The 14681-nt window shown below is 42.5% G+C and overlaps 1 protein-coding gene across 3 annotated transcripts in view; it reads right to left on the reverse strand.

The window, feature by feature from the left end:
* Nucleotides 1–14681, reverse strand: part of GBA2 (glucosylceramidase beta 2) — a 28006-nt gene that overhangs the window by 11974 nt on the left and 1351 nt on the right. For 2 of the 3 annotated variants that reach the window (XM_061553635.1, XM_061553637.1), the window contains exons 2-10: nucleotides 9792–10063; nucleotides 9182–9273; nucleotides 8010–8125; nucleotides 6787–7005; nucleotides 6013–6261; nucleotides 3874–3976; nucleotides 2922–3075; nucleotides 1861–1986; nucleotides 675–874 (exon numbers count right to left, since the gene is read on the reverse strand). In XM_061553635.1, the coding sequence (XP_061409619.1) occupies nucleotides 675–874; nucleotides 1861–1986; nucleotides 2922–3075; nucleotides 3874–3976; nucleotides 6013–6261; nucleotides 6787–7005; nucleotides 8010–8125; nucleotides 9182–9273; nucleotides 9792–10003 (1471 nt within the window). In that variant the 5' untranslated portion in view covers nucleotides 10004–10063. Of the gene's footprint in view, nucleotides 1–674; nucleotides 875–1860; nucleotides 1987–2921; nucleotides 3076–3873; nucleotides 3977–6012; nucleotides 6262–6786; nucleotides 7006–8009; nucleotides 8126–9181; nucleotides 9274–9791; nucleotides 10064–13831; nucleotides 13851–14681 lie in introns of those variants that run through there. The other variant, XM_061553636.1, reaches the window with a different exon arrangement.

Genomic DNA, 14681 nt, shown 5'->3' on the forward strand with positions numbered 1-14681 from the left:
GTTAAAACATTGAAGATGGCATCGTATGTCAATAAACACGGTGTGGCTTTACAAGTGGTACATGAGAGGCACTAAGCCATTTTGAGATGAAGCTAAAGCGTCCCCTCACAATGCCCCAGGGGCCCATGTCGAGCAGGATAGTGGGCCCGTGAAGAATATTAAGGGCACACAGCAGAATATGGCTCGCCACACTATCGAGAAGTGGGCAGTGCAGCTACCCCTAATCTTCATGTGCCCATGGAATTATCTGATAGTGAACTGGCAATGCAGACACAGGCTTGTTAATAATAATGTCCATCATTCAGTAAAGCAGCACTGAGTACCAAGACTCATTTTCAGCAGGATTTTGCATTGGGAAGTATCACCAATGTCATGAATGAGCGTTTTGACATTGCAGCAAAACACGGGAGAACCCGACAGGAAAAAACAACAACAACGAGTTGGAGAGGATAACACTCAAAGCTCCACACAGAGAAATTCAATAATCTCCTTGCATTGCAATATCCTGACCACGTACCAACCCAGTGGGTTTGGGAGTTTCACCAACGTGCAACGTGAGCCACTGCACCCAGCTCAAAACCCTTACCACAAGACCTTGCAGGCATGCCAGAGAAATAAACGTGAAACAAACGGCAGCACCGCACACACGCTTATGCCAAACTGTGCCGACGCACCCTCGAGGTAGGCGAAGCGGCCGTACTCCAGCAGCGTTTCGTTGCAGGGCAGCGGCGACGTGCCGTTCATTGGCCGCACGTCATTGTCGTCGCACCCCTTGGGTGCTTCCTCCGTACGAGCCTCGACCCACACGGTTCCTCCATCCGTCACAAAGTAGAGCTCATTGAACACGGCTGACTTGTACCAGGCTGGCAGGGAGCTGCGCACGAGAAAGTGGACATCACAATGGCATTGCCTGAATAATTTCGCTCACGAGCATGAACAGTCAGTCAGCAGTTAACAGGTCTTCTATTCAACAGATGCTACTTTTATGCACGGGAAGGGGCTTTAAGTGGGGTGAATGCTCCATATGACAATTTAGCAATTATAAACTGTACTCTTAATTGGAACTGTTGACAGCTTGATTAAGCAATTTTTTTTCTGTCACTTCATCTTGATACGAAGAAAAAAGTTCCTCTTTCTATTTTTTACTCGTTTAAATCTGTCTCCAGCCATGTGCTTATCACAAGAGCTATGACCACTGTGACACAACATCTCAAAAACATCACTGCAGTAGAAAATATAAAATAGCTCGAGCTTTACAATTACTTTGACTTTTAATGATAATGCTGTTCTTACATTTATTGAGGTGCAAGGTTTAACTGCATTTCCGTAACCTTAATTAATTCTAGATCATGTGCTTCATGCTAGCCTGCATTCATAAACGCATCGATGGGATGACTGCATCGATTTAATAACTATTTTACTTTTTAAAAAATGCAGTGTGCTACATCATTATTATTTGCTGCAGAAATTGCGCACTTCGATTAAATATTACAAAATTCAATAAATCGCAGCAGGGTTTCACATAATACAAAACATGAAAATTTTACATCTATAATTAAGACAAGCAATTAATAAAGTACTTCATCATTGAATTTAATGATGCTGCGACTATTAAAAAGCAAATCTATAATTTCTAAACACCCTATACTACCACCAATGTAATATGCACCTCACCTGTGTATCTGGGATTGCAATCCAACCCGATTGCCAAATTATGCAAAACTAAATGATCCAACTTGCAAAATTTCATTGTAGTGTCAGGAATTATGACATAAGGGCGCACCAATTCTTGAAATGATGGCATTGATTTTGATCAATCAATGCCTCTTCTGCCTGAACCCCTTGCTCTGGTGTACTCACGTGTCCTTGAGAATAGGGCTCTGCCATGCCTCGATATTTTCTTCCCACTCCTTGTAGTGAGAGAGCGCGTAAAGGCTCAGCTTGGGGGCAGCCTGTCCATCGGTGCCAAACCAACGTGTGTACCGCCTGTGCACACCGAGGCACGCACACAGGAGTGTGAAGTGAAGGCAGGCGGTGTTAAATAAATCATTTACACGTTCATCCCTTCTGTAAATCCACTGCTGAATGTAGTCTTCCCCATTCTACGGACGCTATTTGACCATGTTTCAACAAGCTGGTCCGTGTGGGTTGAAGGTGGGAAGCATAGAGGTTTGAGCACAGAAATACAGTATTTCAATGGATTTTGTTGCAATGTCCTCTGCTGTCTAAAACATAGCCCTGCAGCCTCTAACACCTGTTGTGCATGGTGATCACCTATCCCAGCACTGTCCAGGCTTAACCACGATTGGTTTCAGAGGTCTGATGAAAGTGGGCCTTATTCTGGGTGATTTGATCAGGGAAAAATATACAGATGTAATTTATTTATTGCACTGAGACTCGAGACTGCATTCATTGATATGCTTGGGCAATTCCTTTTATGGGAGCCAAAGCAGCCAGAGAAAACCCATGAAAGTTGATGCATACAACAGAATACAACTCAATCGCTCTGAACAGCTTGCAGCCATTTGCTGGATTGCCATCCCCTGGCCACAGAGGCATGATTTTTTACTACAGTCCAGAGAAACGAAGACGTTAGTACAGTTTGAGGACAGACCATGACTGTCGTGTCACGTAGGCACATAGCAAGTTATGCATCCCTCGGGAGTTAGGAAATAGTTGGTTGGGTCAACTGCCTGTCATGATCCACACCCTTCTGACATTCTTTGAGGCAACATTACGGTGACATTCCTTTAGACAAGATTCTTATGGACACATGAAAAGGTGCTACCCCAGGTTAATGCATTTCTCTGAAGCGTGTCAACAGTGCAATATAGTTTGACCCCTCTGGATTAAAGCTTTCAACATGCTCAAAGAATGAGAGCGTCCCAATGAAACAAACAAACATCGCTGACGTACTGTACCTGCAGTACTCGCGCTCCTTTGATTTGAAACGCATCTTCGGCATGTCCCAAGCGAGGCAGAATTCCGCTTGTGCGCTCCCGCGAGCCATCACGGAGACGGTTGATGCCACTGCGGCGGCAACCTCCTGCCGGCTTCTTGTGGGCTTGCTGGGGCCTGCACGTTGCATGGTGCAGAAGCAGGGACCGGGCACAAGCGGATACAATTTTGAGACAAAATGCAAAGACATACTTGACCTGCTGACAACCAGCATTCCAATGCGAGCTTAAGCAACTCGAGATATATCACATTCCATTGTGACAGTGGCCAGTGGATAACATCAACTATGTTAAAGTTGCCTGCTTTTTGTTTAGAGGGGAACATTTTTAAAGCCTTACCATTCATTGCAGGCAGCTCTCGTATGCAAAAAAAAAATACTTGGGAGACAAACCACAGGCTTACAAATATAGAGTTTAGAAATTTACATTTACCGCAATGAAAACTTTTTTTAACACACCAAACTTCTGCATTTATACGTATTATTCATGTTAGTATTAAAAGTGATGCAGGGCTATCAATGTTTTGAGATAATTCTGCAAATGTAAAAACCTTTGAAAAGTACTTTTAAAAGTGATACCATTTTATGTGTGAGCTTGGCTTTGCAGCCTGAAATCCTCATTATTTTCATTTCCCCTTTTCACCATGAAAATATCTATTTTCAATAGGAACTGGAAAAACTGTTCAAACATGTTAAACGTCATGCATCGTGTTTTCTGAGTATGACGAAGTTAGTCAGCGATGCAAAACATTGCAATTTTCTTTATTTCCCTTCTCATGCAGTCAAAGATTTTTATCAAGAACTACTACCAATTATCCTCAACATCATCTTGAAAATGTTTGCATCGGTGCAACTTAACAATGTAATGAAAGTGAAAAGGAGGGCTTGCGTGGCTATAAACTGGTGCAGTGCGGTACCCTGCGGCGAGTTGAGACGACCGTCCTGCATGAGGTCTGTCCACACCTCCGCCCCCAATCCCTTGGGGTCAAACTCTGTCAAGTGACTCACAGTTACACCTGCCTGTGGGGAGGGAGGAGCAAGAGCTCATCATTAAATTTCCAAATGCAAGTTTGTGCTATGACAACTGGGAGAACAATGCAATTATGGTTTCATCACATCTCTAGTTAATTGTAAACAAAAGAATAACATACATGGTGTGCACGCAATTCATACCATTTACTGAGCAATGCAAATATGAAGGGTTGGCAAACAGGCAACTTTTTAAATCTTAAAATGGCAAGACGTTTGTTTGCAGACATTTTGTCCTATGCGTATGCTTACTCAACGAAAACGCAAAGTCTTTTCAACCGATCACAAAGCAAACATTTGACATCAACACACAATATTCGCAGAAAGCAGTGTGGCGGCAACTTTCCTGGCGCTACGGAGAGTTACACTGTTCGAGCCAACTCTACAACTACAAACCATGGTGAACAGAATACACAAACTAACAAAGACAAAGTTACAATTGTAACATATACAATCATTATTCAAGAAACAAGGTTGATAACAACGAAGTAATTGGTACAAGTAAGCAATGCACTTTTGAATTTCTAAAAAGTTGCATGGCCATGACTGTGAGAGGCTAAGAATACAAACATTGCCAAAGGCACAGAAAACATGTTTGTTCTAACATGATAAAATCCCTGCTCCCTAAAGTTCAAGCCCAAGTGGTTCCTTAATCTCATGCATGTGGTCAACCCAGCCAATGTGTACGGTTACCAAAGCCAATCCACCCACGTAACAGAAGCGTGAACCACCAGATCCTTGCAAGAAGACTAACCCAAAAATCAGAACCCTAATGTCACAATACTTACCTAACCTGCGTGGGACAGACTTTCCAACACAAGCCTGGATTTTTGTTAATGATTAAAAAGTATATCAGTGACTCTATATAGAGTGTTGAACTATGGATATCAGCGATGCTGTATTCATGGTACAGAACTCACACTGCTGTCATGGCTCGACACATCTCAAGGCATCCATAGATCTTTAGTCGGAATGGATCGATCTAAACACATTTTCATTTCCAATCGATAGCTGCCAGAGCAAACACACTTGCATCCTCAGTTGAACACGTAGGCTTTAACGACCAGTATGGGTTAGATCGTGTTATTATAAATGTGTCGCAACCCTCCACCACCCGACATGGCCAATCAATAAAAAAGTGTGTTTTAAGAGTGAATCGACTCTTCTAATTGGCGTTTTGTTAACATGACACATTTTTTACTGATTGGCCGTGTGGGTGGTGGAGGATTGCGACACATTTATAATAATGCGATCTAACCCAAAAACCTTTATTATGAACACTTACATCCTCACAACTAGTATTTTTTATGCTGATTTGTGTCTCAAAGTGCAACCCTTTTATCAATTTGGCCAGTTTTCAATTGGATAAATCCCAATTAACAAAACACCTTACATAAAAGGTTAGTTCAAATTGGATCATCCTTACGAGAGTTATAACCCACCCCCTAATGTTACGGATAGACGGACAATTAGAGCTAATGCATAAAGACTTCAAACACTAGGCAGAAAACAACAAAAAAAACGCACCAACATACTGAAAACACGCAATCTCTCCTCGGGAATTTGCTGAAGCTCCTAGAATGGCGATAACAGCATTGTTGCACTAGCTTAAAAACCAAACATTGCTCCATAGTGTTGTACGTATGAACTTCTTGTGCACCGTATGTAGCCAACCACGCTAATCGGAGGTGCGAGGGAAGGACAACAAACTAAACACAAAAAGCAGTTCAAAATAAATTAGTTTTCAACCTAGATTTAACAGTGCATGGCTCCAGTGGCTTCCTAATATAGAAAGAGTGTTCCAGACAGCCGCAGAAGGCCATCTGAAAGTGTGCATTGCAGTGACCGTCTTTGTTTGATGGCTAGACAAAAGCTGCTGTGGGAATGACCGAGTTCCCATGATGATTTATGCTCCTTGACGAGATCAGCAAGGTATTATGGTTAAATTGTGGCAAGCACTTTGTGTGTAAATGAGTGCGACCTTATAATGTATTCGTTCGGCAACCGGAATCCAATGCACGGCTAACCTGGTGCTGGGCAGCGATGGCCATGGTGTAGGGATTGGTCGGGTGGCTGTGGTGGAGTAGGACGCCGGAAACGGCACCGTCGCTTGCGCCTTCACCCGCCGTGTGGAAGGGCTCATTCCAGTGGCCCTCCTTGCCATCATGCTTGCGGCCTGCACTGTTACTCATAGTGAACATGATGGCCACTTCCACGTCCTCTTCGCCGTGGTTCTCTATGTCCCACACGAACACGCCTGTGGGCAGGCTTGAGTCCTAGCAGCCGTTCAAAGACACGTGTTCGTGAACAAACATTCCCACTCTCGCAACGCGTAACTGGGCACAGTCATGGAATATCGGTTGCTATTTTTTTTATACGTTTAATTTTGAACAATATCTTTTAGAAACATTTTGGACGTCCTCAATGATCTCCAAAATATTTTTTTAAACTTACATATTTGTGCTTTCTGCAAAAAACACGACACTTCTCGGTGTTGTTTAAAGCTTGTGCTTTTATGGCCTGCACTATTTCTCTGTTATAACGAGCAGCCCACACGTCCTTTGGAGGTGACCACCGTCTGTCCCTCCCTTTCACTAAATTTTTGTCTAATCTAGTAGGATGAGTCATTCTCGTGATTTACAGGTTCGATTTTTGTTGGCATTAGCCTTCTAAGAATGTATATCTTTATTATAGAAAATGACAGCACCTAGGGTGTGCGAACCACTGACTCAATTGTGGGCTCAATATATTTTTTGCCTCCATAACAGACATGGAATGGTGGCTGTGTGCAAGCGACCAACCTTGTAGTCATTGGGGATGACAGGTGATATCTGCCGGCAGGTCAGCGTGATGCCCTGACCCGGGAGCTCATAGACAGTCCAGGCACGAGGGTAGAGCGCGTGGTAGTAAGCGAAGCGTCCGCAAAAGCCCCAGTTCCAATTCTGTAGCGAGTGAGGCTGATCTGGGGATAGCACCTGCTGGTACGTGGTCTGCCCGTTCCGCCGAACGCACACCGTAAACTGCACACACACGCATCCACATAATAACGATATTTACAATTACCTACTTGCTCTGAAAGGGGAATACAAAATCAGTTTTTATTGTTTGCCAAATTGTTTTTCTTTTTTATGCCGATTATATTTCAGATGTGCTATCGGCATCATGAGAGCCACTGATGAAGGCCATTCAATTGCTTCTTATCCACAGGTGATCAACCCTCTCACAAGCTTCTCCAGAGCTGAAAAATGCCAATGAGGTGAAAACGTTAATTGAATGTCGCCTTTTTTTTATGCAGTCATTTGTGATCAGGCGATAATCACACTATGTAACACGATTTTTGTCCCTGGGTATTGTTATTTTGTAATTGATTATGCCTAAAAAGTATATAAAATGGCTATTATTCCCCACAAACTTTGCTTTTGTGACCAGGACTTTATGTGATGGAATGACACAAATGCACACCACGTTATCTCATTGAAAATTGGTAAATTTCTAAATATCACTGTCCTGGTCACAAATGCAAAGTTTGTGGGGAAAATAACAATTTTCTGTACTTTTGAGGCATAAGCAATTAGGAAATAACATTTACTACCCAGGAACAAAAAACAATGTTACAGTGTTATTGATGGAGTGGATTATTAACTTTGCTTTTTTGTCCTGGTCACAAAAGCAAAGTTTGTGGGGGAAATAACCATTTTCTGTACTTTTTAGGCATAAGCAATGAGGAAATAAAACTTACTACCCAGGGGCAAAAAAAAAATGTTGTTTCACTCTGTCATCAACTCACTACAATTGAGAATGTAGTTTAACCAGAAGTGGCTGAAACCCAGATTCGAACCCACCAGCATTAGCATCCTGGGCCACTTTAGTCTCCTCTCCATTTGCCAACACTTTGCATTTCTATTACTCTAGTGGCAGAGTACAAGGTCCTCCTGTTCAATGGCTCGTAAAGCTTTGAGTGCCGCCTGAAATGTGTGAAGAAACAAGCGCTCGTGTACGCGAGCGAGCGTGAATGCAAGAGCACCTGGTCCGCAGAGATGGTCTCGTAGGCGTAGAGGCCGGGCTGCAGATTCCAGCGACAAAATCCCCCCTTCCATCCCCTTGTGATGCAGCCACCTCCAATACCACCCAGTGGAACGCCTAGAGGCACATCAATGACCGCGCGTCACTGCTACTGATAACTGATAACGAGCATTCAGTATGCTCATTAAATCATGTACAAATCTTTTCACAGCAATGGCTTTACATAAAACATATATATTTACACTTTTCTGCTGCAATATTCTTTTCAAGGAGAATAAAGATTTGCTAAACCTCTTTTGCCAGTTTTTTTCTTTTATTAAAGTATTCCGACTTAGAGTTGGCAAAACAAATATATGTACTGTTGAAGCCAATGCATTGGTCAAAAAAGTTATCGATTCAAAGAGTTAATTGTAAATTTAAAGTATTGTTATATTTAATATTAAGAAACACATTTAATAGTTTCACAACCTTCAAATATAATATAAGAAAGACACGTTCTATGAACCGGTTTTAGTCACAATTCAGGGGATATTTTCTTAAACCAGCAAAAAAAACATCTTTAAAGAAAACATAATTCTGAACCTTACTCTTTAGGGTGTAACTTCCTGACCAAAAGCAGCAGTTAAACCAACAGGCTGTACATTGCACAACTTATCTTTGTGATTGGAGAAACAGACTCAAGGGTGTGAATAAAATATTTCCACTCTAATGATTCAGGATTACTTCACAAGTTGGCATTGAAGTGAAACTTAGGCAGTCCTTTGACAACATAGGAATGTTATGAGAATTAGTTCCAAGAATTATAAAAAAAATATCTTGGACTTTGACCACCAGGCTTACTCCCACTATAAGACTTCTAAATGCTGTTTTAAAACAAGCCCAGCATTTATTCAGAATGAAATTGGTTGGCTTGCAAAGGTCCATTTGTTATCCTGTAATGATCACAAAGAATTCTAAAGCAACTGGACACAAAAAGAAAACCAACACATTTTAGTGCTGCAACAATAAAGTAGACAGCCACAAGTCTGTCCGAGGTACAAGATTGTAAATCCTTTTCTTTATTGCTTTACAATACGAATGTGGGAGACCAGAGGCCTCCAACCTCAAGACCAAACCGTCTTAGTTGCCATAGCGGCTCATTAAAAAAACATGTGGGTGTCATTGCGTACGTACCATAAATCTGTCGTAATGGCTGGGAGTCGAAAAGATCGATGAACGGAGCCTTTTTTTCTACCCTCTTTTTCTTCTGGTAAAACCACAAGTACCTACGTAAAACAAATAACAATTAGCTTCATTGTCGCTAACACAAGTAACAAAATAAATAAGCAGACAATAAATCTCCTTCATAGATGTCCCACCACATAAAACATATAAACAAAAATTAAGTGTTAACTATTGTTTAATGTGGCGAACTATATATATATATAATAAATATACAGTCGCGTGTTCTTATTGTCACGTAAAAACAGATTCTTAAATCTGTTCTTCACCTGAGGACGGCTGCTTGCGTTGTGGCCGAAACGTCGTGAGAATTATTTTATTATGTTTTACTTTTATTATTTTATTATTTCCCTTCTACGTGACTTTACCGAAAGAACCAAGAAGATGAATCCCTGCAGTCACGAAAGCTTTAAATCGAGATTCTTAAATGTAAAGTGGTTTTCCGCGTTTGAGTTTTGAATTACACCCAAAACATTAACCATTCACGATGAAGCTGAATAATGCACCCAGTGAATATAAAACCTGTGAGGCAAGAGGCGACGGAAGAAAGTAAAGCGCTCACCTCAACCCCATCCCAAAGAAGCCGATGACCTGCTTGGGCGATATGTTCTGCAGGTGGAAGGGTTTCCTCTTCTCGGTGAACTCGTGCTTCAGGCAAATCCTCCAGCCATCCTCAGGCACGCCACGGCCCCGCGTGGCCCCACCGTACTCGCGCATCATGGGAGCCTCCTCCTTGTCGGGACCCACAGCAGCCGCAACCGATGCCGAAGCCATTCCTCTTCCCACGTCTTGCCGGCCGCCGCGAGCTGTCGCCACGAACCCTCGTGCGAGTTACTGAGCAAGCAAAAAAAAGCAGAGCAGCGCGGTGAAAATAATTATGTCACGCGACTAAATAGGGAAGGTAATAAAGAGAAGATTACTTAAAAAATAAATAACTCTGTAACCAATCAGCAGCAACGCGGTGGGCTGGCCTTCAATTTTTTCCGTGCCAGTTATTATGTCACTTTTACCGAATGTAGTAAAACTGGTTTACCACTGGTAGGGTCTCAAACATTAGAATTTTGACAAAGGAAATAGAGGTTCTGTAGAGTAAAGTTTGTTTTTACTTAAATTATATTCAAGGTCTTTTTTGTTGTATATAATCCACCCAATGTTTACCCTCCGGTAATGGAAAATGCCTGGCTGCTAGCTCATGGTAAATAATTTACTCGGCTGTAGCAAACTGCAAGGCTGTTAAATTTAATGGAACACCGAGGAGAAACAAAAAAGCATTTGTACCTACAAGCATGTGTCATTGGCAATAAAACTTATCAATTTCTGTAATCCAGATAAAGGAGCAGGGAAAGTACAAGTTTAGAATTCCACAAACAAGTGACAAACGTGGGCAAAAAAATCATAATCCAAAATCAACATCGCACTCACAAAAAATGGCAAGCTGACAAAAGTCACAGTCAAATGGCATTACAAGAAGAACAAAATCAATGTGAAAATAGGAAACAATCTGAAAGGGAAGCTCAAGAGAAGAGAGACAGGCGCTACTTTATATGCAGCAAGTATCCCAACAATAGCGGCGATGATGCCCTACATTTTGGAGGGATTTGTTCTGGAGTGGAAACAAAACTGCCGATGGAAAACGAACTGTCCACGTCCATTCAAAACTGTCCATGTTAACCTTCTTCAAATTCCCCAGTGTTTAAAACATCGCAATGCAAAGTGCAGTCTTCGGCTTGCAGTCAGCCTATTTATGCTCTCCGTGTGCTTTTAATAAAGAGTGCCACCAAATATATTAGCCCAGTGCATGTTTCCTATTATAAGTGTATGTATAACGCTGTGGTGGTAATGATGGTGAAGGATTTTTTGTGACTTCGCATCCCTATTGTAGGAAGTTAACCAAAGAGTAATTCCTGCAGTCACTAAAGCTTAAAATCAAGATTGAAGTTAACACACTTTATAATGTAAATGAGCCCACTATATTTATTATTGTGGGACAATATGTATTAGGAGAGTTACATTCTTGTCAAACCATCCCATCTCATCAGATCCCGGGAGCTAAACAGAGCTAAGCATGAATAGTGCTTGGATGTGGGGGTATGTGATGCGCTGCAGACGGCAGTGCAAAGAAATCAATTGTTGTATTGTACTCCAATGCCCTTCCATTTGTGCTCCCCATCTTCACCGACCCACATTGACCAGTGTGGTGAAGTATAATCAAATACCACTTTTACTCGCATTACATGAAGAGGTCCCAATACAGCCTGCGGGACAGACAAAATGACTCTTCTTTTGTCCCATTTGGTGATCATAATTTTCATTGACAAAATTACTGACACTGAAAGAGCATCAAATGCACACACCATTCAGCTGTATCGATGTGCACTCCTCTCTGACAAATGTTTTTGCTGAAGGATCTGAAAAAGGTTATTTGTCTAACTGTCCAACATGCTCACTAAACACCTGCCTTGGTGTGAACGGTGTGAAATGTTTCTCAAATGCAAAAAAGATTACTATCTGAATATGAGACATGGCTCAAAATAATAAATATAACGGTTTCAGAATATAAACACAAAGTGCAGAGTGCCTACTTTCAAATCAATGTTTACAAAATATGTCTTTCAGCCTGAGTGACTTGGGGCTGCGTAGAAGGAGATGAGGGGTAAGATGCAAATTATGAATGTGAAACCAGTGAGAAGGGGGGTAGGGTTTCCTGCACGGGTGGATTCTATGTAATGGAATGATCACTTAAGAAAATGAACCAAAGCAAGCACAAAGATCACGCCTCAAAAGCCCTGCTTTTTACGGCGAGCGACTCAAATTACACACCAAGTAACCTGGCCCGATTTCACTGAGGCTCGAGGTTTCAGATTGCTGTAGACTGTGCAAGCGTGTCACAAGCAACAAACCAACTAAAATCAATTCCTGCCCCAATTATATTAAAACAAAGATGCCCTCCCCCTTATTGCCTGAATAACTTAAACCAAATGCTGTCAACGCCCACTGATTAAGTCTGACTCATACACGGAGTGGAGCCAGGTAACCTTATGCTATGTTGGACCACACTAGGTACTGAAGCCGAGTTGGCACAGTTACAAGGCACAGGCCCAAAACCCCAAAATGCCGAGCGACCAGCAAACAAAACAGCTTAATTGAAGGTGAAGTAGAAATTAGTTAATGCGTTTCTTGAAATGAGCAACGATTCAAAGGTGAGTGTTTTGACCCGCAGTATGCTAGTTCAATAGAGTATGGATGAAATAAAAGTCAAGTCTGGAAGACCAGGTGCTCAGCATCGTAGAGAAGAAATCAATGAGTGAAATTCACAGGAACAGTAACCTTGGTAGTATTTGCACGATAAAAACAATAAAGAGGCGACTGACCACCGATCGGCAAGAGTAAATCAGTGAGTGCTAGAAATAAAAGCAGTGATGTGAATTGTCAAGAGTTCAAACCCTGGTCGCTCGCAAAATGAAACACTATACCACCACACCCAATCCCATGTATATATTGATTACAGTGTTCGATTAAAACACGCACATACACAGAATGAGGAAATTGAAATGAGCTAGTGGCAGCTGACATTCAGATGGAAGATTAGAGAGCTACACCCAGGCTCAGCCTTGGCATGAAAATTGAGAAGAGTCATGCACATGGGGATGTTGCCAAAACGTTGTTGTGAAAATAGTGCAACCTGAAAAAAACATGATCTGTGTTGTTTCCACATAGTCAAACACAATAATGTATTTGACTTCTTCAGTGCACTTTTATTGAAGAAACACGTTACTAATATTGTATTAGTCTCGCTGAAGATACTTTGCTCACAAATAATTGCAGCATTAATGATATTCCATCTTAACTATCCTTAATCCTAACCACAACCTCTCACCTAAGCCATTGACGCTGACACTAGCTTAGCACTATTGATAGCTCGGACCTCATACCAACCCTGACCCCAAGCCTTAACCATAAAAAGATCACGACTCTTGCCCTGAAAAGAACCCCGTGAACACAAATATGACTCGCTTCTGATATAAACCGTAGAACATTATTGAACTCAATCTTGATTTGAAGCTTTCGTGACTGCAGGAATCCATACTCTTTCGTTCTTTCGGTAAAGTCACGCAGGTAGAAAAATTAATAGATCACGACGTTTCGATCGCAACAATCGTCATCAGGTGAAACAACCACAGCAAGAAAACAGCTGAAACTGCTTCAGCAAAATGACGATTGCTTGAGTTGCGATCGAAACGTCGTGATCTATAATTTTTTCTACCTGCATGACTTTACCGAAAGAACCAAAGAGTATAATTGAACTCATGTCGCCTGGTTCATCGTGTAGAAAGTACCGTACTGTTCCATAACTCCACCCTTAGCACTCTTGAAATAACCCTGCTCTAACCATAGCCCTAGCCCTGGAATTACACCATCCATAACCCTGACAGCATAATCCATAAGCCCAACACTCCGTAATCCTAACCATAGCAATGGTTCAAACATTAACCCTGACGAACAAAACCGGGTTCTATTAGTCCACATTTGTAAAGCTCCACTCGCCTCAAAAGTACTCTCTGATATAGCAACCATGGCCTCCTATCGAATCCCCAAGTCAACCTTTGCTCAGTGGGTGGTCGCCCTTGCTCCTCTGCTGCTCCCGTTGTCTGGAACTGCCTTCTCCCACAGCCGCTGTTCAGATCCAGGTTCAAGACCCCCCCCCCCCCCCTCTGCCGACGAGTGCCCGCCTCTCAACAAAATAAACATGCTCATTGTTTATAGTACAGTATCTTCAAAATAAGCTCCAAATTCGACGCTGTATAAATAAAAATGTTATTGCATTTAATTTTAGCATCTTCTCCCAAGACACGCCACACATTTGCCAGACACCCACCACCCCCTCCCCGGCAGCCACGGGCTTCGTCTGTCGCCGCAATTTAGCAAATTAAACATAAGGGAAACAAAACAGGTTGGTACCACATCTCCGCCTCTTTTAAAACTCCGCTTCACATCCACGACCCCCCCCCCCCCCCCCTTTGCAGAACCTCTCAAGTCTCACTCGTTCGGCTGTGAGCCTCACGCTCACAGCAGCAGCAGCCAAGATCCTCAGGCATTTTCACACAGCGTGAGAAGAGAACGTGAGAAGGGGACCAGGCTCGCTGTTGCATCTTCGTGCACATTTAACACGAATCTCGCCTAGCACCCCCAGGGTGGTGGGGGTAGAGAGAGAGGGGGGGGCTCTCACTCACTACCACCGAGCCAGCAACACTCCAGACGGACGACTCACGGGCTCGTGTCACCTGCCCCAAGAAACGCGAGTTGAATCGAGGCGCATTCAGACGTACACATTTGTTTTAATAATTAATTATTGATAATTGTCCAGGACACGCTGAGGTGGCGGAGTGGACGAGTTAGGGGCCATCCATTGAGTAGGAACGCAAAAATCTGTCAAAACCTGACCCCTGCCCCC

The sequence above is a fragment of the Lethenteron reissneri genome, chromosome 18 (genome assembly GCF_015708825.2).
Source record: "Lethenteron reissneri isolate LAM-NWPU_2019-01 chromosome 18, ASM1570882v1, whole genome shotgun sequence".
NCBI lineage: Eukaryota > Metazoa > Chordata > Hyperoartia > Petromyzontiformes > Petromyzontidae > Lethenteron > Lethenteron reissneri.